The sequence below is a fragment of the Augochlora pura genome, chromosome 1 (genome assembly GCF_028453695.1).
Source record: "Augochlora pura isolate Apur16 chromosome 1, APUR_v2.2.1, whole genome shotgun sequence".
In the NCBI taxonomy this organism is placed as follows: domain Eukaryota; kingdom Metazoa; phylum Arthropoda; class Insecta; order Hymenoptera; family Halictidae; genus Augochlora; species Augochlora pura.
This window is the reverse complement of record NC_135772.1, coordinates 20,826,204-20,853,488: the sequence shown is the minus strand read 5'-3', so window position 1 is coordinate 20,853,488 and position 27,285 is coordinate 20,826,204. Positions and strand designations below refer to the sequence as shown.

General features: G+C 36.6%; 5 protein-coding genes, 1 long non-coding RNA gene and 2 pseudogenes across 14 annotated transcripts; 5 read left to right on the top strand and 3 right to left on the bottom strand.

The window, feature by feature from the left end:
* Positions 1 to 6: 6 nt before the first annotated feature.
* On the bottom strand, positions 7 to 11,295 carry Pi3k68d (phosphatidylinositol-4-phosphate 3-kinase catalytic subunit Pi3K68D). 4 transcript variants are annotated; one of them, XM_078190062.1, is made up of 26 exons: positions 11,119 to 11,295; positions 10,332 to 10,573; positions 10,041 to 10,259; positions 9,724 to 9,958; positions 9,559 to 9,603; positions 9,134 to 9,395; positions 8,837 to 9,057; positions 8,647 to 8,755; positions 8,411 to 8,569; positions 8,110 to 8,339; positions 7,936 to 8,035; positions 7,448 to 7,867; positions 7,165 to 7,366; positions 6,915 to 7,088; positions 6,584 to 6,844; positions 6,332 to 6,520; positions 6,034 to 6,259; positions 5,800 to 5,946; positions 5,481 to 5,729; positions 4,979 to 5,415; positions 4,755 to 4,911; positions 3,805 to 4,040; positions 3,520 to 3,720; positions 2,529 to 2,725; positions 2,190 to 2,437; positions 7 to 2,109 (listed from the first exon to the last, which is right to left on the bottom strand). In XM_078190062.1, the coding sequence occupies exons 2-26, from the start codon at positions 10,571 to 10,573 to the stop codon at positions 1,936 to 1,938; spliced, it is 5,340 nt and encodes a 1,779-aa protein (XP_078046188.1). In that variant the 5' UTR covers positions 11,119 to 11,295; the 3' UTR covers positions 7 to 1,935. The 4 variants fall into 4 exon arrangements, with proteins under 4 accessions (XP_078046188.1, XP_078046365.1, XP_078046281.1 ...); XM_078190239.1 differs by lacking the exon at positions 11,119 to 11,295 and adding an exon at positions 10,980 to 11,089; XM_078190155.1 differs by lacking the exon at positions 11,119 to 11,295 and adding an exon at positions 10,643 to 10,908.
* LOC144475126 (receptor expression-enhancing protein 5-like) lies at positions 783 to 1,299 on the top strand (annotated as a pseudogene).
* Positions 2,888 to 3,661, top strand: LOC144475191 (uncharacterized). Its single transcript, XR_013494829.1, has 2 exons — positions 2,888 to 3,023; positions 3,084 to 3,661. It is a non-coding gene; the product is annotated as an uncharacterized LOC144475191 (long non-coding RNA).
* A 558-nt stretch (positions 11,296 to 11,853) lies between the features above and the next one.
* Positions 11,854 to 17,218, bottom strand: LOC144468179 (cytochrome P450 6a2). 3 transcript variants are annotated; one of them, XM_078177481.1, is made up of 6 exons: positions 17,176 to 17,218; positions 16,326 to 17,012; positions 14,016 to 14,589; positions 13,075 to 13,296; positions 12,605 to 12,856; positions 11,854 to 12,406 (listed from the first exon to the last, which is right to left on the bottom strand). In XM_078177481.1, exons 2-6 carry the CDS (start codon positions 16,356 to 16,358, stop codon positions 12,240 to 12,242), a joined length of 1,248 nt encoding a protein of 415 aa, XP_078033607.1. In that variant the 5' UTR covers positions 16,359 to 17,012; positions 17,176 to 17,218; the 3' UTR covers positions 11,854 to 12,239. The 3 variants fall into 3 exon arrangements, with proteins under 3 accessions (XP_078033607.1, XP_078033598.1, XP_078033588.1); XM_078177472.1 differs by lacking the exon at positions 17,176 to 17,218 and having other exon boundaries at positions 16,326 to 17,093; XM_078177462.1 differs by lacking the exons at positions 16,326 to 17,012; positions 17,176 to 17,218 and adding an exon at positions 14,732 to 16,298.
* Positions 17,219 to 17,519: 301 nt separating this feature from the next.
* On the top strand, positions 17,520 to 18,554 carry Crim (QVR superfamily protein crim). Its single transcript, XM_078180046.1, has 3 exons — positions 17,520 to 17,755; positions 17,841 to 17,975; positions 18,051 to 18,554. The coding sequence occupies exons 1-3, from the start codon at positions 17,704 to 17,706 to the stop codon at positions 18,329 to 18,331; spliced, it is 468 nt and encodes a 155-aa protein (XP_078036172.1). The 5' UTR covers positions 17,520 to 17,703; the 3' UTR covers positions 18,332 to 18,554.
* Positions 18,555 to 18,666: 112 nt separating this feature from the next.
* On the bottom strand, positions 18,667 to 20,104 carry LOC144469590 (protein lethal(2)essential for life pseudogene; annotated as a pseudogene). The gene is made up of 2 exons (XR_013494005.1): positions 19,982 to 20,104; positions 18,667 to 19,912 (listed from the first exon to the last, which is right to left on the bottom strand). The product of XR_013494005.1 is annotated as a protein lethal(2)essential for life pseudogene (transcript).
* A 504-nt stretch (positions 20,105 to 20,608) lies between these two features.
* LOC144469553 (protein lethal(2)essential for life) lies at positions 20,609 to 21,597 on the top strand. Its single transcript, XM_078179974.1, has one exon. It carries the CDS (start codon positions 20,714 to 20,716, stop codon positions 21,296 to 21,298), a length of 585 nt encoding a protein of 194 aa, XP_078036100.1. The 5' UTR covers positions 20,609 to 20,713; the 3' UTR covers positions 21,299 to 21,597.
* Positions 21,598 to 23,024: 1,427 nt separating this feature from the next.
* Tpcn1 (two pore segment channel 1) lies at positions 23,025 to 27,264 on the top strand. 3 transcript variants are annotated; one of them, XM_078184003.1, is made up of 12 exons: positions 23,025 to 23,410; positions 23,895 to 23,947; positions 24,027 to 24,191; positions 24,263 to 24,388; positions 24,876 to 25,183; positions 25,273 to 25,553; positions 25,618 to 25,836; positions 25,895 to 26,011; positions 26,077 to 26,416; positions 26,487 to 26,788; positions 26,858 to 26,964; positions 27,025 to 27,264. In XM_078184003.1, the coding sequence occupies exons 1-12, from the start codon at positions 23,308 to 23,310 to the stop codon at positions 27,262 to 27,264; spliced, it is 2,361 nt and encodes a 786-aa protein (XP_078040129.1). In that variant the 5' UTR covers positions 23,025 to 23,307. The 3 variants fall into 3 exon arrangements, with proteins under 3 accessions (XP_078040129.1, XP_078040122.1, XP_078040114.1); XM_078183996.1 differs by having other exon boundaries at positions 23,766 to 23,947; XM_078183988.1 differs by having other exon boundaries at positions 23,733 to 23,947.
* The last annotated feature ends 21 nt before the right edge of the window (positions 27,265 to 27,285 follow it).

Genomic DNA, 27,285 nt, shown 5'->3' with positions numbered 1-27,285 from the left:
GAAAGGTATACTAAATACGACAAGACAATTTATTACGTAGCTTTTAATGTCACATTACAAATTAAAGAGTAAATAATAAATCGTCGAAAGTATGCGTCGCGTTGCGCTAAATGATTCGTGCGCAATGAGTAATACTTCAAAAAACTCCTATCGAAATGCAATAATGTGTTTCTTGCTTTCTTTCGTATCTCATAATTTACTAAGATTTTGTATGATCTTACAAGTAATCGTAGACAAGAAGCATATGCGAAAGCTTGTAATTGACGATTATCTTAAAAAAAATGCAAGCTAAAGACTTAGATATTGACAATGATCTTCTTTATAAATATAATATCAGGGTCTATTTAACCGGTAAGAAAGGACGACGTGTTATACTACTAAATAAACTCGCTGAATACGATAAATATTTACAATAAAAATTACGATTAAAATTAATTATAGTTATGCACGAACAACAGGAGAGTAGATTAAGCATATGTACGGATATTGTGTATTCATCTCGTAGTGAAGGTAAGTCAGGAATTCAAAATCTTCATACAGTAAAGATACTATAAAAATATCATGTTTTGTAATGTCAAATGAATTTTCAAAATATACACGTCAATAATATATTAACATGAACCTGCAAAGATATCGACATGTGCAAAAGCATATTTACATAACTTTGTTCTCCTTTCTTGCATAAAAAATGTATAGAATAAAGTTACAATTTATAACATTTTTTCCATATAAAATCTTGTTATTAGTATAGTGAAAGATATTTATTATTTTTGTAATAATTTAAAATTTTCATATGAAAGTAAAAAATTGTGTCGTTCTTTTCGTTAAAGATTCTTTAGATAAAGCTTTGCACGATGAGAGAAAACTCTCGATAAAATATCTTGGAAAAATCGAGAAAAAACCGGGGTCGACAGGATCTATCTTTTTAGGTATTTATCTAGTGTTTGGTGCTGGGCAGCAATTGATTTTTAATTTCTTTGGATTCATGTACTCTTCATATTACTCTAAGAAAATGCTAAAGAGCTCAAAGATGACGACAATAAATGATTAACGAATTGGATCATTTTTACAGTGTTCACAATTATCGAAACTTTATCAGATCATATTTTATGCTGATTCCTAGTTTACTGTTTTACATGTTGACGCTGTTTTGATAATAATGGTTTGTTAGTTTTGTACCGTGTTCTTATCAAACCCACATTTTTGTGATACCATCACAAAATTGACCAGTTCATTTCAAAAGCTCAAAATGCAGTTCAAGTTGCATCAAATGCTGTATTAATGGAGCAACAGGATTAATGGAGCTCCATATGGTATTGTAATTATACTAAAGTATTCTTTGATGATATCTTGAGTGAAAACGTTATTTGAATAAAAATATACGTATATAAATTTGTTATTGTTTAACACATCTATTTAGGAATCATCGTTTTCAATTCGCTACAATACCGTAAAGTTATTTCGTATCTATTTACAATTGGCAGAGATTATTTCTTGGCAGAAGTAGAATAAATAAATATTCTTATAAAATTTCACTAGTAAAATCACCATTGTGAGACCGATTAATTTTATAGTATACTCGTAGATATATAAGCTACACGATTTCTATAATACTTTTACGATTAGGCATTAGGATAAAGAAACTGCTTCTAACATTTTGACTGCTTTTCCAGAGTCAGAACAATTTTATGAAATACACCTGTTTTTCGTTTTCACAAACTTTAGTACATTGACTAACTTGCCTTTAAAAATATGTTCACCAAGCATGAAAGCATGTGTCAGTGTTTGTAATGATATCATAGAAGCTATCCTTTTGTTGTACTATTGACGTGTGTATGATAGATATACCATCGTTAGTATTGTGCGATAAAATTGAAATTTATAGATTTATCCTCCGTGAGCATTTATATAATTTTGACGTTTCCATAGGTTCCTTCATCGAATACTTCCTAACGAAAACCATTCAATTATTTCATTGGTTAATTCTAAACGCCCAAGCGGCAAACGTATTCCACCAAGGAATTCATTTTCCTGAAGTGTGTCATGGTTCCATATTGTGGCTTCTAGCGTTCTTTCTTTAATGACATCCAGAGACATCCTGTATTCCAACTATGAACACACAGAGTTTAATTGTACATCAATTCTAGTATGAACCGGAAAAGAAATAATTAATTATCCTAATCTATTACCATTTCCATGAACGAGGGATGACAATTCTTCTTTACAACTTTTGTTTTTCGTTTCGTTTTCTTTGTTGGATCGGGTTTAAGGTATACTTTCACGTACGTATTTGGTTCTTGACCATTAGCGACTTTAGGTAGACCCCTCGCATGATGGACCATTACATAAAATGTTCCTCGAGTATAGTGAAGCGACATTTTAATTTGTCCGCTTTGTACGTTGTCTCTGACCCTCTTTTCGGTCCACCAATTGCCAACTAATTGAAGGCAAAAAGAAAAAGATGTAACGGAACGTCTATGTTGCTGTTAACTCTTTCATAATTACGTTTTACAAATATAGTGAGGTACCTTTCACTTTACGTAAATGAATATCTGCATTTTGTTGGTCTCTTAGTAAAGGATGAAAAAATGTATATACTAAATCACTCTGTGAAATTTCTGGAGCCATTTTGAACAAACTCACGAGAAACTTTTCAATATCCGCTCGACGTTTATCGGCGACTTGTTTTATATTGGATCTCCCAACGCTTAGGCCACTTGGCAAACTGCATAAAAAGATTATATTAATTAACGTTTTCTAAGAAACACATGTACATATAAATAAATCGAAATATTTGTTTTGAAGTAAATTGTTTTCTATATCGAAGATTTTCATCTGATTAGATAACATGCCAGAAGATAACGCAATTTAAAGCTGACAATGAAGATATAAAGTACATACTTTTCACATAAAAGAAACACTGTAACATACGTTTACTTCACTTACGGTTGGTTCAGCAACATTGTACAGTGGTGTATACGTGAATTATATTTATAAGTTTAAAAAGGAAATTATTTTTGCAGGTACGTATTTTTACGACACATTGGCCTAATAATTTGACATTACATTCTATTTTTTTCAAGGCAAATTTGAAAGAACGAGAAAAATGGTACTTTCACGATTTCGTGCTCAAATCACTATGCAACATAGAACATCCAAGCTACCCACTCCGGAATTTTATAAAAAAATTCCAGCAAACGATTCTAATGCACCTCAAAAGAATACTAATGATAAAATTGAAATTGAATCGAAACAATCAAATACTTCGCAACATTATAGGCGATAAACTGAGAAATTGTCAACGATCCGAAAGTAAATGGAGATAAATTAGTGCACAAGACACTGAGCAATTGTTAGTCGACAAATATGAAATTGTAATAAATATATACTTTTGCGAAAGGACGATACAAAAGCAATTTTCTTTTCTATAATATCGTATTTGTTAAAAGGAACATATGAAAGTGATAAGAAGTGTAGCGATGCCACAAAAATTGTATAAGCTCGTCTATGATTACTCACCTAGCAACTTTAGCGAGTGGGAAGTGGATACACAGTTTCTGATAAAATTCACAGAATTCTTTGTACGATCGGAATAAATAAGTAGGGTCTGCATGACCCTTTCGTTGTATGCGTAGAATATACATATAATATTTTTCAGGATCGTATCGTTTCTGATACCCATGTACTTGGACACTTGTTAACTGACCTTCCTGTTGCATTCTGCGGCAAATCGACATTCAATTTACCCACTGCATACATATAGAATTCTATAAAATATTAGAATTGCAATTAAAATTGACTTACGTGTATGTGCGTGGAATGAACGATAACAATGTTCCGTCATTGTGATCGCCAGAAAATCTCAATTGCGCTAAATTATGCAAGAAGAAATTGAACTGCGTGAACCAGCTTTTCAACGAGCTTTCGATCATTCGTGCAAAGGTAGCCGCTGCCTCAGGGTTCGTTTGATCGGGAAGAAGAGCTTTTTGCACATAGCTAACTGCGTCAACGGTCACACCAGGAATACCAGACGAAGTCATCTGTGAATTTACATAGTCGTTCATGTTAGACTTATTCACAAATTCTTTGATCGCGATGTCGCCAAGCTTTCGTTTATAGATCCTCTGCTTATCCGTGAACAACATATTTTTATCTCGACGTAATAAACTATCCATTTTTTAATTTGTCTCGCTTAACACTTTCGGTTAAAATTGCACTACACTAAAATCAATTTTGTAACACTGCGTTAAAAATTATTCGAACGGTTAAATTATTAATTTAAAAACGTGTTCGACGGTTCTCTTAATTAATTCAGACTGCAGCACAGTTTATGATATTACAAGACCTCGAACGATAAACGCTAATTAACAACACATCGCGTTCAGTTTAGTGTGATAGGGGACCGCTTTCTGATAAAGCGTGCGGATAAGTTTTTCCGTTGCGGTTTCGTTTCGTTTTCATAACAGAGTTGTGGTTTCTTTCCTTATATAAATCTAGTTAGAAACATTATTTTACGTTTCTAAAATAATAATTAATATTAACAATATTAATATTAACCTAATGTCAGTGTGGTATTAGAAATGTGACGTAATATATTTGGGTAAGATATTACTCACCCTAGTACATTTTTTTTTAACAGAATGATTAAAAAAATCATTTTTGTAAGAAAATTTTGCATTCAAATAATGTTATGCCCTACCACGTAGACGCCGGCTTAAAATTACTTGACATGTAGCGAGGATTAAGAAGCATACCAGGCCAAAAAGATGCAGAATAAGATTTCCATGTTTTCGTACAACATTGAACGCTTGACAACACAAATCCACAAAATGATGGAACTTAGCAGACGGTTTATCGCCACCGTTTATAACGTAAGCCATGTCAGAAGTCAATACAAATGGTGTCCTATCTCTGTATAAAATACGAAAAAGTAATTTTAAGTTAGAAATAAATAATCAGCGGTTCAATATACCCTCACCTTTTAAAGTTGCCAAACATTTGCGCGTCACCTAAGAATTTTCCAAAATCAATATGAAACAAATGACCCGACGTTTTTAGCATGATATTGTCGTTGTGTCTGTCGCAAATTCCCAATATATACGTGGCTACGCTGTAACCCGCGCAGGATGCGGTAAAGTTTTCGACGGCTCTTTCGTACTCTAGCTCTGAAGGATTGTGCTTCGCCAGCCATTCGGCGATTGGACGATCCTTGAAAGAGCCAGTTAGCCCAAATTCGACTTGTATTTTTCTCAGTGTTTCTGCGTCCACAACCATTTCTATCATCCCACGTTTGCAACCAGTAGGCACGCAGGCAAACGTCACCATTTTTAAATCCAGACCTTCTTTCAACCAAAGTTTGTCCATTATACGAACCATTTGAAGAGTTAGCATATCTTGTTGCAAATCATCGCCAGCCTTGAAAATCAATTCAGCATAAAAGAAAACGTTATAGTTACGAGACGCGGAGCCGATAAATATACCTTAAAAATCGCCGGACAAATAACATCGTCGCTGCTAATGAAATTGATCTTCAATGGAAGAGTGAACGATGGAAAGTATGAGCAGGTTTGCACGTTTATACCAAATATTTGTTTGCTGGGAGACAGTGGCAAACACGTGCCTTCATCTTCCATTAGTTGACAGTGTATATTTTGCAGACCAACTTTTAGCGTGTCTAGTCGTAACGACTCCTTCGTTTGTTTTATATTTTCTGCTACTTCGTGTAAATTCTACAAAAACATTGATTATATCATTATCTGTGCAAAGTTTCCAACAAGGTGTACTATTTCAAATGTATACTTTAACTAGCAGCTGTTGTGTGAGGAAGCTATTCCTCAATGCATCGCCAATCACAGCTAACAATGCTCTCAGCATCAGCTGTAACCTTCTGTGGTAACGTGCGTAGCTAATATTTTTGTCATCTTCTGGAGTAGCTTCGGCGGAATTCTAAAAGATGATTTACATTAAAAAATTATTTCGAGGGTGGTAAATTGTTCAATAAATTAATGCCTATGAATGTCATTGAATTAAAACCTGAGGACTTTGCCCTGGTAATGCTTGCGTTAATAGCCAATAGATATGATGAGCTACTCGTGGCGAGAGTAATGCACGTTCCAATAAAAATCTTGTGAGGGGTGATGTTTCATACGTTTCATGCTTTAATGCTTGCAACAATTGTGGCAAATAATCGACGAGTTCATCGTTACTTAATTCCCGAATCCACACGACTGCCATTTCTCTGACTTTCATGTCTGGAAAGCTACAAAGTACCTATGATTATTTTAGTTACAAATAATATTCGTATCAGCTATTTCTTTAGACATGAAATTACCAAGGCAGTAGTAATTGTAACGCTTGTACCGGGGGCAAAGGATTCCATACTCGAAGGGATGCATGAAGATCGGGTAAACACGCCCAATCCCAGCTGTGAGCAGCTAAAAGTACTTTCGGCAAAGCCACGGGTATATCGTGCAAGTAATGACGTTTCTCCCATAATATTTCTCTTTCTTCAATGAGTGGTCTGTGAACGCAAGAAATAAATTTAAAAAATATTCAGAATGAAATTCAATAAAAATTTATATACCTTGAGAATGTCGTTTGTTGGGTAATGTCTATCAATAATTCTTGAGTATTCTGATCAAGTGAATTGAAGTCGAGAGAATCGACATCGTAATCTCTCAGTTCAGTCGGAAACAATACTTTTCCTCCATAATCGGGTAACTCTAAACCAATAATAGGATGCGTATCCCCATGAGGATGAATTCCAGGTGTCGGAGCAGGACCTAATCTTTTATCAGCAATTGCTGGCCATAACGATAAAAAGAAACTCCCTTGGCTCATAACCCTAAGAGAAAGCAACAAAAATGTATTTGGAAAGATACAGTGTTTTTTAATTTTGTTACAAAATGACTCACCCCTCGTAATCAAAGAATTGTATAGCACCCCAACCTAGTTCCTCCTTTTGCATAGTGTTCTCCGTAGATGAATTTGACTCATGTTCTGTAGGTTGTAATGTGCGACCATACAAGACTAACACTAATCTAGCTTCTCTTGGTACTTGACATACGCTTATCCCATGAAACTCCAACCTTTTTGATTAAAATTATGATTTAGATTCAAAACGCAAGCTACCGTTTCCGCACAGTAATCCTCAAAAAACATTACCATGAATTAAATAAAATTCTAGGATAAAAATTATAACTGACTGCCATAGGTTCGGACAAAACTGGATTTCCAACGGGTCTAGTTCCGTGAAATATTTGTGCAGCGACGATATAATCATCATGCTTCCATAATCCTGGTAACCTATGCAACGCCCCAACACGAACCAATACAGTGTCTAATACATCGGATGATATTAGAGTATCTAGAAAATAGACGTTTTACAACGTTAAATTATCTAGGAGATTATTATGAAAACAAAATATACATAAACGAATGATATTACTTGCTGGAAATTCCGATTTGCTGTTTAATTCGAAATCAACTCTAAATGCGTGGCAATAAGTTTCTACAAGATCTTGAATTGCATCGCGGATTTTGCGACAATGAGAGCCAATTACGTCCGGAAATTTTGATCTTAACGTCACGACGGAATAGTCGCCATCTTCATGTAAAATCTCAGGCTTTTTGCATTCAATATTTGCCGTGTGAACTTGGGGTAAAAATTGGCAGCATGCGTTCACAAAATTGTCAACAGCTTCCGTGATCTCAAATGTCTCTATATTTCCCATCAGAGCACAAACTGCCTTCACCGCTTGGACAACGCCACGGGGTTGTAACTGTGGTAAAAGTCGTGAACTATCGTTCGTCGTCGCTAATTGTATAGCAGCAGTTTCGACACGTTCTAATTCTTTCTCCACGGTTTCTGAAATTTTTATAAAAATTCTTACGTTCACGTTTATACTAACAGTGTTTAGTGTAATAACTGCATACCTAGTAAAATTAACAGCGTTTCGTAAGAGATGGGCTGAACAGGTTCATTTGGAAGAATATCTTCTAATCTTAGACACTGGTCGCGATTATCATCTTGAAGCTATTAGAAAAATTATAAAACAAATTATTTTAAATAATCGAGTATTTTCATTTGAATTAGAAATCGATACCTACTGTTCGAGCTATAGACCGTTTAATTTGTGCTTTTGTCTGAATAGCTAATTCGATGTCCTTTTCTAATTTAATACATTGATGAATGTACTCATATTGTGCCAAAGTGGTATTGGGAGCAAAATATTCCGCCAATCCCCACACTCTTAGACAATATTTTTCTATATTTACTGTGTCTTCGTCTTCTAAAGAACAGGCGACATTGAGGATAACGTGTTCAACGCTGCAATTTACTGTAAAGACACATTTATAGAATATTACGAAATTAATGAAAATTATGTTGAAGCACGTTTTTGATCATTACCGTTACATGTAAATGAGATGGACGGAGTATTTTCATCGGTATCCATTAATTGAGGATGTACCACCAACTTTATGCTCGTACCTTCGGGATATAAGTTTTCCATCATTGGACTAATTATGTGTCCAATATTTGTACTAGGATCGTTAAATGGAAAATCACCTACACATAGTGCGATAATTAATATATTGTTTGATCGCTTTAGAAATGATAAATAATATATTCTGTATTTTACCAACCTCGTACGGACTTCATCATTTCGTGAAATGCTTTAAGATCGCAATCTTGTAGCGACGGTCTAGTTTTTCTCACAGTTACGTTCTCGTACAATCGCGTTTGTCGCTTTTGCTATGAAAATTCGAATTTCATAATTACTATTAATTTAACCAAATCTTTATCTACTCTTAATTGAAAATTTGTTAAATTTACCCTTCTATCTAAGGAAGTCCTCCTTCTTTCAATGGTGTTCCAAGCAGATGAATTTCTGGGAGGTAACGGTGGTGGTGCTGCCGGAGATAAAGCTGGAGATTTAGCAGACTTTTCCACAGCTACGTATACTGGATCCGAATTAACGCTTTCGTTTGTATTATACATGTAATCGAATGGATCAAACGGATCATACACCGATCCAGCAACTTGCGATTGGCCCTCTACGAAATATACATCATGTTCGTGTAAAAATTAATGTAATAATTTTGTTGCAACTTTGAGGTGAAAATTGATTACCCTCTTTCGGTCCTTGTGCAAGATCACCATGATTTTCAGTCTTAACAAGTAATGGATCGAACGCTTCCAATACGCTTACTCGAACGTTTGTTTTATCTTCGACGTGATCAAAAGAACTCAAATCGATAAGATTATTATTTGGCTTCTTTTCTATCACTTTTAATACGCTTAGCTGCTCTTCGTCCGTAGAGAATGTAGGCTTTTGAATATTACACACAGAAGAAGTAACGCTCGGTCTGTAATTCATAGGCAATGGAGGTATCTGCAAACGAGATTTTCAAATGTAATTTAAGACTAATGTTCATCTCACCAGTTATACTATACAATCTAGCAAACAAAATTAAAGTGTTAATAAGTTGAAACCTGCTACATCTAGTTATACTACTGGACTAGTACTCCATTCAACATTACTACATGCAATATACCTGCATAAGAAAATAACTTTTTAAATCACAAAAATTCCATGCGGGCTGTAATTAAAATGATCAATGAAAATATTACAAAGATGAAAAAGAAAGTAACCCATAGAATTTCAAATTTCTTTGACAATTATTAGATTTGCATAGATCCGTTCAGTGGGAGCTACTTACTTGTGGAGTTATGTCAGGTACATTACTGTTAATACTACCGGATCTCGACATAATGGGACTCATTTTTGGCGTCCCAGGTGTACAAGGAGCAGTGGAAGATCCAGGACCTGGAGAAAGCGATTGATATCGGAAGTCTCTAGAATGATAACCAGCAGAACTACTACTACGCGCTACTCTCGCTTGTTTTTTCAATAATGTAGGATGAGTTTCCCATTTTGGTTCTATTACTGATTTTCTGTAGAATAAGTAACTTTGTGATTAATTTATATTATTGAAACGATAGTATTATATGAAAACGTTAAAATCGAAATTCTTACAACGCAGGAGCCGGAGGTGGCGGCGAACAAAGCGAATCGGTTAAACTATTCTGTTTTACTGGACTGGTAAAATTAATCAAATCGTCGGATTGTTCTTGACTTGCTGCAACTGACGTTGAATTCCGCCTAGATGGAATCGGCGGTGGTGCTAATATCACAGCATTTTTAGATTGATTGGTATTAAAGGCTCCTGGCCTTGGTCGACTTCTATACTGAAGTCTGTAATTTCCATTCTTAGAATTTCCATTTAAATATTAAATATATTCCGAGTATTTCACCAATTTCGTTTACCTTTCAATGTGCTGAGCACTGTCTGTTTCTGACGTGCCGCTATGTACAATATTGTTTCCTCTATCTACATTATTCTGTTGAATATTACTAAATTCAGAGCGTTCTTTCTGCAACTTAAATTTTTCTAGAGCAAGACTTTCTAAACTCAATGCCTGCGCACGTTCTAGATCCTCTTGGAATTTGCGTTCATAATCGATCACCGCTGATCTTTGACTACCTGGGTTTCTGTTGTATTGTGACATCTGTAATTAAATTAAACACTTGTTAGCACATACGCTATAGAAACAAATATATATAAACAGAGATATGACCTTGGTGTATCCATCTATTGACGCATTATTAGTAATGAGTAATCATCCTATAGTTGTTGCAGCAGGATATAACAAAACAATAATGAACAAAGAGAGGGATAATTCTTTTGTACATTATCGTCCTAACCTATACTCGATATATGAGTACGAAAATAATTTTATTCTCTTTCTGCCAATATTACGACAACAATAAGGTACTATTAGAAACTAATTCTTTTATAAGGACTCATTGACAGGAACCACCGACATATTGACATTCACAGAATGTGGAGTAATAAATTAATTAAAATATATCAATGGAGGTAGTTAAAAAATTTATTGTTTACGAGACGTTCACCTTGATTTCTTGGAACGCGAATAAATTGTTGGCATGGTCTCTAATTTATGCTAAAGGGATTCGTTATCAATTTAAAGAGACGGAAGTGTTACGCGTCTACGACGTAGAGTCTTACGAGGTAAACAGATATACAGCTCACCGTAGCATTATTTGTTAGCGCGATATTTCACTGTCAGGTGTCGCAGAAAATCGCAGCACTGTAGGATAATACCGATTGCAAAAAAACACTGTTATCTAATCAAGGAAATAACATTTTCTATCTTATTATTGGCCGTCGTGTCAAACACTGCAAACGGACCACCGTGCGTACGTGGTGGTTACCTACATACAAATATCCCTTTATGAACGAACTGAGCGAAGAGTGCACTGACTTGAAGCTGCTGCCACCAATAGGCAATGCGAACGTATGCGCATATCTGTGTAGGAGCAGAAGGCACTCGAGGCACCCGCAAACGTGTTCATGTATTATCTGTACACATAGAACGAAATGCACTACGCGACATACGTGTTCGTATCCTTGTATACATACATACGACAATACGACACGTCTTATAATCAATACACGTTCGAATGAAAGGAATGGCACGAAAGAATTGACTGTGTCGTGGCTGAAATTGAGACGGTGACAGTATGCAATTCAGAATATCAATTCTTTTTGATCGATCAGCTGGCTTAATCTGTAGAGCATCGGAACCGATACCGAACCTTATTTGTTTCGAACGCGTAGGTTCGCTTACAATTTACAGTTAGAAATATCGTGTCTCTGTTCAGTAGCACATTCACATATTCAAACATGCATGAATGTACGTATCGTAATAACCATTGTTATAATAAGAACGAAACAAACTACTATACAAGTTAACTTTTCTTCATAAAATATTCGTATGTATATTTGAAATTTGTACATTAGTTACACCAAGTAGATGAAAATTATTTTTCTTCTACTATACATATAGAAAACATCTATAAAAATACAAAAATTTTGTTATTACAAGGAGACACAGTAATCGATGATACAATATTTAGTAGTGAAAAGATCTCGAAATATTTTTATCTTTGAATAAAATATTGAAATCGGCTACTCGATGTTGTAGGAAATATTGTCTACGTTAAAGTTAAGCGAAGAATTGAAAAGATATTAAACGTATGTATGTTAAGTACGAAAAGTAGACGATTTGTCGATTGTACAACGTCTATTAAATATCGCTGTTCCGTTTGTTTTGCTGAAATCGTCGAAAACTAGCGGAGAAATGAACGAATTTACGAAGCCGGCACGATCCTCAACCAAAATCCTTTCTCGCTGGTCGTGACAAGGCTCCGTCTACTGAATTTTATCGGTGTGGTTGTTCGTTCGCAGGTCTCCACTCGATGGTTTCTTAGAAATGAAATGATTCCTACCTTGATTTGCAGCAGAGCAAATCGCATTCCTGAAATCGCAAGCTTATCTGCTGAGACTTGTTATCTGACACAATTGATTGCCTACTTATTAAACAATGTTCTTTATTAATGGATCAATACCATAATACTGATAATCGAAAGTTTCGATTTCGATTTCTAGATCGATTATAGAAACGACAAGTTAGGTACCGATTCGAAATACTTGAAATACTTGGCAAATAAATTACCTATGCAGTTTCGCGGTCCTTCTCCGAACGGGAGATACGTAAATGCGGGCCTCGATCGTTTATTTTCCTCCGTGAATCTCTCCGGATCGAACCTCGCGGGATTCGGATAGTACTCGGAATCGTGATGAAGTCCGTAAATCGGTATGATCACCCGAATACCTGCGGGTAATTCGACTTTCGTGCCAGGTATTTGATACTGATACTCGCATCTACGAGACAGCATCGAAGCAGGAGGATATTTTCTCAGGGTTTCTGAAAAGAATTTTCCAAAGTTAAGACAACGACTCTCATCTCCATACTTCTCATACCCTGCAAAAATTTCAAGCGAATTCAAAGTGCTACGCTAATGGAACACAATCCATTGGAATGTGTCACCGGAATCAATCAAAGATTAGAGTCTACAATTCGACATGCGATAACAATGTGTATATGGCGCTTAACGCAATAGAAATTGTACTTCGTACTATTACCTGCAATAACGATGTCAAGATATTTCATGTCCTGGACAACGTCATAAGTTAATTTATCGTCTCCGTTCTCGATAGCATCGCGAATATCTCGTCTCGTCTTTTCTTGAATTTCACTGTTCAGTGCAAGCTCGTAAAGGCAAAACGCGATTGTGTTCGACGACGTTTCATAACCGGCAGCGAAAAACACAAACGCTTGCGCGGCAATACTGTTCTCGTTCAGTTCTATAAATAATGATTAATATCGATTATTGAGATTTCAAATAAGGTGTGATTTTTTTCATTTCAAATCATTCTTTTGGAACGCATCCTCTTAAAAATAGTTTTAGCTTAATCGACGGTCCAATTAGTGTATAAAACGTAACATTTCTTTTTCATCCACAAGAGCGCGGAGGCCAATCGATTCATTAATGAAGTATGTACTTACCAACCATATATCTTGGTTGATTTGCTATAAAAACCGAACTACTTAAAGAAGCGTGTCGTAACTACTCCGAACGCGTTACCAACGTATCGATTATAATGCTATAATGTTATCGTGCGTAATATACCTGTACCATTGTTCGGTTAATAAAATTGATTCGTTCGAGAATGACACGGTACGCTTATTGTTAGAGAAGACGGACCTGGAACGTGTGATCACTCTTCGCTTCCGTTTCGCTTCCATCGTTCCGTTCTGCACGAATTTCAAGCTTGAGTTAATTAGACGAATGAACTTCTTGGTTCTATATGAAACCGATATCAAACCGAATATGAATAAATAACTGTAAGCAAGCACTGTGGTCGCAGGCAGTTCGACTGAATGGAAACATTCTCTTCCGATAGACAAGTCACTTATCTATGCGCGAAAACAGCTACGTGATAGATAGGAGTATCGCGATATAGTTTAAGCTCGCAACTCGCATTTCACAACTCGCAATTCTGCTGTAGTCAATTGTGTCTACCTATCTCTTCGGTGGCTTCTCCTTCGTTTATGTTATCCGTTTGTCCGGTCCCGGATTCGTTTTCTAAGGTGCCTTTGTTCTTGAGCTCGATCAACAGGTCCATGAAGTCATGCCTCTTGACAGCATGCTTTTGTCTCTGGCTGATCATCTGCGACACAACATTCTTGAAAAATTCCGTCACCCCCGGATCGATGACTTGAACGCCGAGAAGCTTGTAAAGCTTCGGTATGGCGGTTCTGAGCATCCTCCAAAGCGTGGTCTTGTAACTCGGTTTCGAAAGTTTCTTCGCGGCTCTATGGAACTCGGATTCCTCGTCGGTGAGAGCATTGATCTGTATGCCAAACGCGCAGGTGCCGATGACGTCTATTGTAAATTTCGCTGCTAATTCGCGAATCTCAATTGGCCGACCATTTTTCGAGGACTCGTCGATCAGCTTTTGAAATTCTTCGCTGCACTCTTCCAATAGGTAGAACATCCTTTTCAATTTGCCCGAAGAGAAGGCCGGGGTCAGTTTAGCTCTGAGACTCTTCCACTTCTTGCCCTCGAGGTTAAACAGGTGGCCGGACAATGGATCCTGGTTCAAAAGAAGAACAAACAAGATTTATCGTTCCCACGATTACGTTAACGGACCGCGGGCACATTTAAATACTCAAACATTTGCTGTCGATTCCTGGAAGTTACAGGATAGACGGTTACTGGTATGGTGATGGTTTTACCTGCGAATTCACCGGTATACCGCGGTTTGAGAAGCAGGAAAAATTCTTCACGCAGATATCCTTGATCAGATCGGGATCTCGGAGGATCAAGACAGGCGATCGAACTCGGAACACCCCAAAAAATCGTTCGTCCTTAAACCACTCATACATCTCTTGTACGCATTCCGGCAAAGACTTGCGGAATAGAAGCAGAGGAGCGAAATTTCCGAAGAGCACGATCGGCTTTCGAAAAGGCACGCCCCGGCTTTCCCAGAAATTGAACGTTGTCGTGAAGAAGTAGTACAGGATCCCCAGAAACAGTCCCAGCAGTAGCAACTGCTCGGAACATTCCTTCAGCAGAGTCCACATTTTCGACGACGGAAAACAGGCCTTCTGGCTTCGACAAACAATTTACTACCGCGTTCTTTTTTTAACTGCTCGATGCTTATTCATGATACCATGCGTTCCGGTTGGCCGTAAACTGTGCACCAGACACCGGATATCGGCTGGTCGCAAACATCGGCGCGATGCTCGTTGCTTCTTCCGTCGTTCGACGCGGCTGCTACTGATGCTGTTGTTGCTGCTTGCGATTATATCGAGACGTCTTGGAATTGTTTATGTGCACCTGTAGATGACTCACGGTCCCCCGACTCTCATTATACACGATCTCACCGTGCAGAGACCTCGTGAACACACGCGAATACCGATTAGCGATTCTTATTACCAATTTCAGCCCATTGCTAAACGAACAATTTGCGTGCCCGCGCCAATCATGCGGTTTACCAAGTCGCTGTTCCACTGTTTAGTATCTGGTTTCCAAACACTCCGACTATGTACTATGCCCCCACAAGAGTTCCGAAGAACAACGTGGAAATCGTTCACCACCGTCTAATCAGAACACACAGCAGCGCTCTACTTTCCATTAATTACGCAACGATGCACTCTTTTCGACCTCAACTTTGAGAGAAAATATTTAATAATTATAAAACTTTGTATAATTTCAATATTTCATTAGTATATTTTGCAACTATGTGTGCAACGAGTGTAGTAAATATCCCAGTGATTGAAACGCTGCCTCGAATTAGAGCTATCGGTCATTCTTCGGTCAGCCTTGACGACGTAATGCGATATTAATCAAACTGCATTTGAATATCGCTGCACTGAAATACGCACTTTCTATTGATCCGTAACTCATACTTATATACAATAGTCGTGCGCGGTCTCTCTAACGCCGACGAGAAATGATTCAAGGTCCACGCGTGTTCTCAGCCTCTTCTCCAACTTTCGTGTCCCTTTGAACTCTGTCAACGCTGGTTTAGTAAATTTTTACGTAACGACCGAATTGTCCAACAAAGTGTCTTCATCGTGTACACGCTTTACCGAAACTTCTTCTGTTAGAGGGGAAGAGTTCTTTTCGGAAGTCGTGAATACCTTGCCCACTTAGCGAGTGCGAAACACCAGGTGATAGCTAAGTACACTCCGGAACACTTCGGATACACTGTACGAGTTTTGGGGACGACAAGATAGGAGGAACAGACTGGAGGAGGGAAAAGAAAGGATAGAGGAGGGGAAAAAAGCGACCCGTATACGCAATAAGTTGTCGTATCGTTCTTACCGAAAGGTTGACCTCCCGCCAACTGGAAATCATGCTTCACTCCACAATCCGCATCTCTTCGGTCGTTAGTCATCCTCCAGCTGTTGCCGCTGCCGCTGCAGCTGCTCTCTCATCTTCCATAGATAAAGAGTTCTCTATCTTTCTGTGTGACAGGGCGGGAGTCACAGATTCACGGTGCTTTCCGGAAGACGTATCGCCTGCTGTCCTAGACCCGGTTAAATCATCCGGGTCTCTTTCCTCATTCGTTTAGTTTGATCGCATTCTTTCGATCCTTCGAGTCTACCGACGTCTATTTTATTTTAAAATTACTGAATTACTGAAATTATTCCTTCTTAAATAATGAACGAACAACATTCGAATAAGTAACTTTTACAAAACATTTACATACCAATAAAGAATCTAAACTTCTTCACTAATTGTGATTTTTTTCTCCTAAATTTAAAGAAGCAGCAAAACTACTTTTCCGAAAAATTATGGAGTGCATTCGATGATATGAAAAAAAACCTGCAATTCATTTCCGCTTACTTACAGTCTGTTTTTTTTTATCGAATTTGTGATCCAACGTTAATGTCGTATTGTTTTATAATTCCAATGTCTCTTTGTATTTGTTGACATGGATAACGAATGTACCCATACGTAGAAATAGCATTCTAATTTCGTATTTATCGCATGCGAGATATCTGCAAACTTATCAAGCACGTACATGTACTAGCGTAATCAATGACTTGAAGATGTAGAGATCGAATACGTTGGAGGAATCGTCAACGTTTTCAAGTATATTGCAGAATAAGCGTTTCAATTGTTCCATACTAATCTGTAAATATGTATGATTCGGATTTAGTTCACATACCTTTGAACTTTGAAAGATACCGTTCGCCAGCAACCGTCGTTGCTCACGTTACTTAAATTGTGAATTTTATAACCGTTTATACATGAAATATATTAATCTTGATCTAAAAGTGTAATTAAAGAATTCCTTTGCACTTCCGTATCATTCAGTCTAAGTTAATTTTCTTATGAAAATAATTGCACATTCATTCATTCGAAATTTTGATCGCGCTCTTACACTCATACTGTTTTGATAAATATTTAGTATTTCGATTAATCATTGTTCATGGGTAGAGGGTGCTCGAATCAGTATTGGATTTCTCTGTCGGTAAGGCAGTTGCATTTTGTCCAGAACAGAACAAATGAAAAGCGCATAAGCTTACTTTAATACTTGCGACTTGCGTTCACTCGCGTCATCTCGTCATTCATGTGGCATGGGAAGCGTTCTTAACTGTTTTGTTGCATTTTCAAATTACTGTCACAGAACTAAATTTGTCAGCTTAATCTCTATCGGGTACATATTTACAGTGATCGTTGCTGCTAAATAAAAATGTATAAAATTATTTGTGTTGTACTCTTCTTAAGTTTATTTATTAACGAAGGTATAACAACAGATTATGTGCCCATTACTTGTGGGGTGTGGTTAATTTGATGTTGGTTTCTTTATAATTTAAATAATACTTGCAGGGGAAAGTTTATACTGCTACAGATGCAACAGTAATCATCCTGGGTGTGGCACACCTTTCAATTGGTGGTGGTACTGGGGTGAAACTTGTCCAGAATATGACGATAAGTGTGTAAAGATAATTGAAAGAAAAGGAGGTAGGTGACTTGATTCATATGTACCTATATATATATATCTTTATTTATTAATCTGCATTGTCATATGCATTTCAGCTGAGACAGTTATAACAAGAGAATGCCTGAGCTCTGTTCGTAGCTTTAGAAAAGATATGCCAGCCGATCGCTATGAAGGTTGCAGACCTGCTGCTAAAGATCTTCATTTGGGACATTATGTGAACAATTCCATTCATCAGTTAGATATTCATAGGGACTATTATGACGAAGTAACATGGTGTTTCTGTTACTTTGATCACAGATGCAATGGTGCAAACACTGTTGTTATACCAACATTCTTATTGCTAGTAGCTATCGTGGCACAACAATTTGCTACATGAAATGGTTATGTGTTACACAGTGCCTAAGATAATCTCATAAGTTTATACAGATTTAGCTTCTGTTATGTAAATTTAGAAAAGTCTAATTCAAATTATTCAGGTTGAATTATTATTTACATATATCTAGAATGTACAACTAATTTTCTGAATGACCAATATACAGTTGTATATAGTGTAAATAAGCACTTTGAACATAAAATATTTTTACTGGAAGAAATTAGAATCTGATTTGGTATATTAATGAGGTTGTTGAGCATAAAAGCCATTTTATGTAACAAAACTCTGTAATTATAAGTCTAACTATGTCCGTCCAAAAACTATTTTGATATGCTAAGTATAAATTCATATACATACTATATCATAAAATACCACATAATGTTTTAGTAAAATACCTTCTCTGTTATTTTACTTGACAACCTATTGATAAAATTTTGTTACATAACTTTATATATCGAACTGCCGTCCATTTAAAATAAATAGAATTATTTTAAAATGTATGTTAAATAATATAATGTAGTTTTTTTTATCTTTTGCTATGTATTTGTAATTACTAACAATCGTAGTAAATACCAATTTCTTAAAGTAATTACACATTATTATACAAAAACCATGTTTTATTATAAATTGCTTTACAAAACTTAATACTAAATAGTACAGGTTTGAAATAAGTCTTTTATAGTACGACTTGAACACATTGTTTTTTTTATACATACGTGTATATTATAATTCAGAAAGACAAAAATAATGATTTTTTTATGAATCAACTGCATGAGAGGAACTTAAATAAATGTGTTCTTGAAAGATTATTGTTTTATGACAATTTTTAAATTCAGTGATGAATGATTTATGGTCAATCTTATGGAATATCAAATTTAAATGAATTCCTTCTTAAGCTGCCTTTACGGTCTGCTCTTTTGCTCTTGTCCTCTCTTGGACAGAATTCTTTTGGCCTGGAACTCCATTCTGCTTTTCTTTCTCCGTGGACTTTTCTTCTTCCCTTAAAGCAGGTTTTCCTGTATTTTCAATTTGAATAATTCTTTCAGTCTCCATGTTTGAATCCTCCTTCCGTGGTGATGTGATAGTCAAGACACCGTCGGATGAGAGACTAGACTTGATTTCTTCGATGTTGCACTGCTCGGGCACCAAGTATTTCCGTACAAACTGCCTCGATATAAAGCCGTGCTCGTCCTGTTTTTCTTCATGTTTTCCTTCGACAATTACGTTCTTTCCTACGACTTTAACCTTAACTTCGTCTGGAGCAAATTGGTGAACGTCCAGTGTTACTTGGAATTTATTCTTGTCAGCTCCTATCGTAGATACCCCACTCGAGCTACGGTTCAAGCTTCTTTCGTAAGGCTGATACCTCTGATAGCCGCGACGACGAGGTCTCAGGACCAAAATATCGTTATCCGATGACATCAGGGAACTAGGAGTCGGTAAGTCTTCGATGCTCAAAGGCAATCCAAAATGTTGATCGAAGATACGATGAGGTCTTTCCAGATCTTCCCACCAGTTCGAGAATAAGACCGGTAACAGAGACATTTCTTTTCCTTCTTCTACAATACTTTTGATGAATAAACGCTGCGATAGAAAGTGTCAATTAGAATCAGCATTCTCAAAATATTTCAATTAATAGTCAGAAAAACTTACTTTGAATACCACGCTTACGACTGCAAAACTTTTCGCGAAGTTTCTTTCGTATGCACTTGTACGTATTCGCAACAGCTACAGATGTCGATGCTTGGACCGTTTTATATGTCTGCTCACTTCAAGTAACCCCTAGTGGGGGCAGCAGTGTTCTAGCAACACCTAGAATTTTCTCGAAGCCGTATTTTCTAGAAATAAAATTTTCTCGATTAATCGGATGATTCAAGTTATACATATTTAACCGCAAAGAACAAATCTCTCACCATGATACCATAACAAATATTCTTAATTATTAAATTTCACGTTAGTACAAAAATGTGTGCGAGAAGAGCACTGTAATATTTCGTATTTCCCGCACATCGTTAGTTACGGGTGTAATGGTTGTATTTGAAAATGGGTCTCAATTTGTACAAAAATTTTTAAATTGTAGAAAAATAGAATTCCCATTCTTTCGTGTAGGCTGTTTTTTGTCTTCTTTGATCTGATATATATCCACGTACGTGTACATATAGATATATAGTCCATGGCATAGAGCATTCCAGTATATTCTCGATATTCTCGAAAACTCGAGAATCGATGCCCGCCGAGCGAGTCCTATATAAGAGCCGGCGTCGCAGGGAGACCTCAGTACACAAAGAAACGTGAAACGTTACACATCGAGAGCGCAAGCAAATCCTCAGTACATTCTGAAAGAAGATTGAGATAATTTGATTTACTCGTTAAAGCAACTGCAAAATGTCTCTCGTACCGCTGCTGTTCTCCGACTGGTGGGAAGATTTGGACCAGCCGCATCGTCTCTTGGATCAGAACTTCGGTTTGGGTCTGAATCCTGAACAGCTCATAACGCCGAGCCGTTTGGAGCTGTATCTGCAGCCACGAAGGAGGGCTAACTATATCAGACCATGGCACGAGCTGCTGCGTTCCACCGATGCAGGCTCTTCAACCGTCCAGGCTGATAAGGACAAGTTCCAGGTGGTGCTCGACGTTCAACAATTCCAGCCTGAAGAGATCGACGTCAAGGTGGCCGACAAATACGTGATCGTAACGGCGAAACACGAAGAGAAGAGGGACGAACATGGCTGGATTTCCCGTCAGTTCACCAGGAAGTACATGATCCCAGATCAATGCGACCTCGAGCAGGTGGCGTCGAAGCTTTCGTCGGATGGTGTGCTCACCATTTCTGCACCAAGAAAGGATCAACAGAAGGTGGAGAACGAGCGAGTCATCCAGATCGAGCATACCGGCAAGCCGGCAGTCCAGTCAAGAGCAACCAAACCAAAGCAGCAGAAGGAAGAGGAGATGAAGGAAGACAAGAATTAAGAACTATCCTATCAAATATTATCTAATCACTGTCATTCCTATTCACGTTCCTACTGATTGTTAGTTCTCGTCCTCTATATTTTTCCTTTTTAGTATTTTCTTGTTATCAGAAAGTACATTGTATGCGTTTGTATTGCTAGAGAAAGATGTAATACACTGTAAGCCATTTTTTTCTCATACTACATGTATCGTTCTAATCAAATTAGTTACATATACATATATACGGATATGTATTAAATACCAGTATAAATAATTGTAACGTTCTTTTATGTTATTAATAAAATTTATTGATACTTGAAGCTTCTGTGTGCTCGTTCCACTTTCCATACGCCTTTAATTCGAACGTAATATATTATTAACATTAAAAAAGCCACGAGACTTAATTTTTCTTCTTATTAATTCTTACTTCGGTTAGACAGGTTGATGCTGGATGGGTAGTATCATTTGATTTGATTCTTTTTCATTGCATCGTTCATTTTACGTGCGGAAATAAATCGAGAAAACAAATACATGTTTTTATTTGATGCTGCGTGTAAAAGATAATTAAATACGAATCATAATGTTACAAATTGTTTCACGTTCTTTGTTCTCGCATATTTCCATCTGTCCAGCTTACTAAGTATAAAAATAGCCGAAAGTAAATGCTATCACTTTTTGTCGACTTATTTTTGCATGCAGAATCACAGTCTGCCAAACGATACTGACCGGCCGGTGACACCTTCTGTTTACTAAATACGCGTGTTAAATAGTACTTTGGTGCTGACAGTTTTGTATATATAACCATAATCGTTTCGTTCGTATATTCGTTTAATCTATAGGAATAATTCTACCAAAAAAATATAATTCTCTTTAAGCTTATCAAAGTACAAACATTTATTTAATGCAACCATGCTAAAAAGAAGCTTTATCATGTTTTTCTACAGTCTCTGTACAGCGCTGTTACAAGTAGCGGGAAAACGCTGAAACTGTTCGACAATTTACTGTCAAACTATATATGTTTGGAAATGCACAGTGGCACCATCTGACGGTTTTAAAATTTATCTGCAGTCGGCAATTCGTCTACCAGTTTGGGCATTTGTTACGGACCCCTTAATTCTGTTTCAGAATTTTACCACGAGCGGCGCCATTTTTAAAAAATTGCGATACTTTTAAATGTTCATTTAAAATTTTAGATATCATCTTGATAGCTCCAAAATATTCTTTTAACTTATATTAGGTGTAGAAACAAGTTTGATACTTTTTTAGGATACTTTTGATGTTCATGAATAAAAAAAGAGAATGCACGTTAGGTTTCGTGGTCCCCATTATTTTTTACGTACTTCTCCTAACTTTTGGATAGATCATGAAGCCTGATATCATAAAAATATGGTGATTTTAAACCAATAAACTTATTAATACTTGTTTGAATCTCCTCGAGAGATTTTGTTATCATGCAATGCAATCACCGGCTTGGTTCAAATGGCTTGATATTTTTATTAAAAATTATTGATAAGAAAAAAACATGATTTGCCGTGTAGAAATGAAAATCGTTATACACATGTGTATTAATCGTTCTTGGGAAGCTTCCGATCAGACTGTTTGGCCCCTGGAAATAGAGACCACGGTTTGCCTTAATCGGTAGATAATACTGGTTGCATCTGTTACATCACAAAGAAAAAGGAGGGGAATATTTTCTTCAGTGCTATAGCACTGTAGTCTTACGATACTGATGGCTGAAGTGGATAAATCCGCTTCGCGTAAGCGCGCTTGCGTATCACATGCTGAAACGTCAAACACAAGGGAATCGAATAACGGTCGCCTTGGTGTTATATTATGACATTATAATATGTAATATCTGTCATACGAGAATATGCACGCATCTCGAGAAGAATTTTTTCATTTAATCCAGTAGGTGTTCAGTTTCTGAACAGTGACGAAGCTGTACGCTTTGTTACGCTAACGTAAATAAGTGTTCATTAACGAACGGTGTGCGTGCTCGGTACATATGACATGTGACACACCGATCTCAAATGTCTTCCCCAAAAACTTCCGAATACGCGGACAATTATCAACGTTTTGACGATGAAGCAAACGCGTCGCTCGAGCGGGACATCTCCGAACAATCGAGTCAAAGTAAGTGGTATTCGTTCTACCCGATCCAATAGAAATTCATTTTTTTGTTAATTAACAAATAACGGTCGGAAATGTCTTAATTGACATTTTTCGTCACTTTTCTTATTTTTGTTTATGTTGGACAAAGTGAACGCTAATTTTGTTCTGGACGGATCCAGACTTCAACTATTGTTTATCTTTTTTACGGATATACATAATTCACGAAAAATATCAATTTTGTTTGCTAGTTTTATTTTAAAGATTACGATTTTATGCAATTATGCATGTAGAATTTTATTGCTTAGTTATTTTATTTTACTTTTTTTTTTCTTTTTTATTTTAGAATACGGATCAATGTTGTCATATTCTTTCCCAGGGAAGCACATAAATTCACCATTAGGCAATAGTGAAAGCAATCAGTTGCCGGAACAATTTGATACCGATGAAATAGAAAGAGATACCATGACTAATAATGCTGTACTTCCTTTGCATGATACCCTTTCAGATCATGATTTATATTGGGAAATGAATTATCACAAGGCAGCAATATTTTTGGAGGTATCCACGTTTGTTATACATTATTTATTCAAGTACATCTTTTTTATTCATGGTAATTACAGCAGCATTATTTTCACAGGAAGGTAGAAACAATGAAAAATTTGAATCGCATCCAAAGCACCCAGAAGATTTGCCAGCCTATCTATTGGTTCACAATAATTGGTATTATGGGCTGGACTTGTTGACCTCACTTTTACTTTTAGCTTTGGCTCTTGTGGAGGAGCCGGCTGTACCATTATTTAAAGTAAGTTGTAAATTTCAAACAATAGTTTCCTGTTGTCGTACTATCTCTGCAGTTTACATATCTTATTTTAGATACCAGTATGGGCGCATGGGTCAATAGAGCTTTTCGCTTTGATAATTATAGGCATTGAATTAACTTTAAAATTAAGATGGATTGGCTGGGCAACTATGTTGAAGCATAAAAGAACAATGTTGAAGGTAAAAATATCATTTTGTCACCCTTTATGATGAATTAAGTGCCACTTGAAATTATACAGGAATAGAATGGTCCTGACTAGATGCACTGCCTCTCTGTATGTGCAAGTAATATGTTTAATGACATGGGTCTTTTCCACTGCACTGGTACAAAAAACACGAGAGTACTAATGGGAAGATAAGCCAGCGAATACAGACAGTTTCACTTTATATTTTCAACAAAATAAGTTTCTGATAATCGAGCTGCTTATTTCTTCCACTTGTATAGGCTGTATCATGTTACTGTTCAGTCTAAATCTGTTTACGAATGTGTCAGTATTAAATTACTATAACAGGTCACTATTCTATACCTTATATTCATTGGTATTCATCTCTCTTATGCAATAGATTAATATCTGATCGCTAATTAAATATTTCCATACATAATTATACAATCCCGAGTCGCTGTTAATTAATGATTCATCGAATATACATTGAATTTCTGTTACAGTGTGCCACATTGGCCATTATGTTTCTGGAGGCAATGACGGTCTTAGTAAGGCAGTCGTCACATTTTCGCGTAACACGCGCTCTTAGGCCTATTTTTTTAGTAGACACAAAATGTTTCGGAGGCGTGCGAAGATTCATCAGACAGATACTTCAAACATTGCCTCCTATCTTGGATATGATGGGTTTGCTTCTATTTTTTATCACACTTTACACAGTATTGGGCTATTACATGTTCTCTGACATGAACAGATATTTTTCGACGCTGCAAGACAGCTTTGTAAGTCTTTTTGTTCTTCTCACCACTGCTAAGTAAGTATTATCAGATGATTATCTTGTAACGCGATCGGATACATCTATGATAAAAATATTTCCTTTTCGGTAATGACGTCAATGCTTAGTTTTCCAGATGTAATGATGCCGTCGTATTCGAAAAACAAGTGGTACGCAATATACTTTGTCTCTTACTTATCAACGATGTTATATGTGATGATGAATTTAATGTTGGCAGTAGTAAACGAAACATTTACAGCCGCCGAACGGGACAAGTTTAAAAAGTTGTTTTTGCACAAAAGAAAGGCGTGCCAGCATGCCTTCAAGTTGTTAGTGACAAAACAGAATCCAGACAAAATGAAATTCCGTCAATTCGAGGGGTTGATGCGATACTACGCACCGCATAGAAGTATGCATGATCACTCGTAAATGCATTGTCAAAGAATGAAATAGAGACTATTCGTTTGTTACAGGTATAAGAGACATTGTTTTAATCTACCGACATTTAAATGCTTCTGGATCTGGAGCATTGAGCTCTCAAGAATTTTTAAACATTTATGACACGATAGTACTTCAGTGGGAACCACAATACTCCAGTGTACCTTGGTATCATAGTGCATCTAAACCATTGCAGATCCTGTGCAACGGAGCCGATGCCGTTATTAGATGGAGTTTCTTCGAGACTATGATGTGTAAGTTTTTGAAATAGAAATATATTCAATTCAATTACATTTATCTGATATTTTCCAGACATCGCAATTATTGCAAATGGCATTGCTATGGTAATAAGAATTCTACAGACAGATGATAATCTTCACAGCGCTCGTTTGTTCGCTGCGTCATGGGACACCTTACTTTTTGGAGGAAGTAAGTGCAATCTTGCTCGCAAATATTCCATAAGTCTACAATAATTAAGATGTTTTATATTACAGTATTTGTGGCTGAAGCGTTGATCAAAGTACTCGGGCTTGGCACAAGATGGTATCTCAGCTCCGGATGGAATCTCTTCGATTTAGGCACCTCAGTTATGACACTTGTAGCAGCCTGCATTTTACGTCTTTTCCCAACAGCAACGTTCTTCGTTCTCTTCAGACCACTCAGGCTTCTAAGATTATTTAAAATGAAGAAAAGATATAGAGACGTTTTCGGCACGCTCGTTATTTTGACTCCTTTGATGTCTTCTACCGCCGTGGTCATGTTGGTTTTATATTACTTCTTTGCCATAATTGGAATGGAGCTGTTCGCTGGGTATAACATGCGGAATTGCTGCAAGTATGTAAAAACATAATTAGAGAAAAATTCACTTTATATCGCATATTGAACGAAACACTTATATCTACAGAAATACAACAGTCGAGGATTTTTATAAGTACTCTGTCAACGAAAGCACCACGCTGGGTTACTACTATTTAAATACTTTTGATAATCTCATAGCCAGCGGAATGACCCTCTTTGAATTAACAGTTGTTAACAACTGGTTCATATTGATGAATGCTTACGCATTCACCGTTGGCATGTATACAAGGATATATTTTATGGTGTTTTATCTGATAACAATGATTGTATTAACAATTGTCGTGTCCAGTTTCCTGGAAGCATTCCGATTTAGAATACATTATAAAAAATCGACATCTAAACGCGATGGTAATTATACTTACCATAAAATTTTTCGTTCAAATTAGTTCTTGATTACACGTCATTGTTTCTTTGTAGAGGAGAAAATGCTCCATGAAGAAGTGGAATTGAGATGGGACGAGTTGCAATGTATAATAGAAGATTTTCAGATTTTAGAAAAACTAAGGCCTTCGCTCGTAGTTGGTGTAAGTTTATAAACAATCAAATCTTTTTATTAATTTTTTTTTCACGTAAGGTCGTTACAGGGAACTACCGTTTTTATTGGTTCGCGTCCGCGAACGCGGGAAGTTTTGCAAAGGAAAATGTATACAAGCGAAATCAAAGAATGGATAACGGAAGCTAAAGAGGCTGAAAGATTGTACTTGTCGAATCCTGTATATAGCGCAGATCAGAACTTTAGGGAAGACGTCATATCCGAATCCGATCACCTTAGATCTAGAGGCAACTCACGACCAACGCATCGTAATACATCCAACGTCGTATAATTAATAACCATTAATAATTTT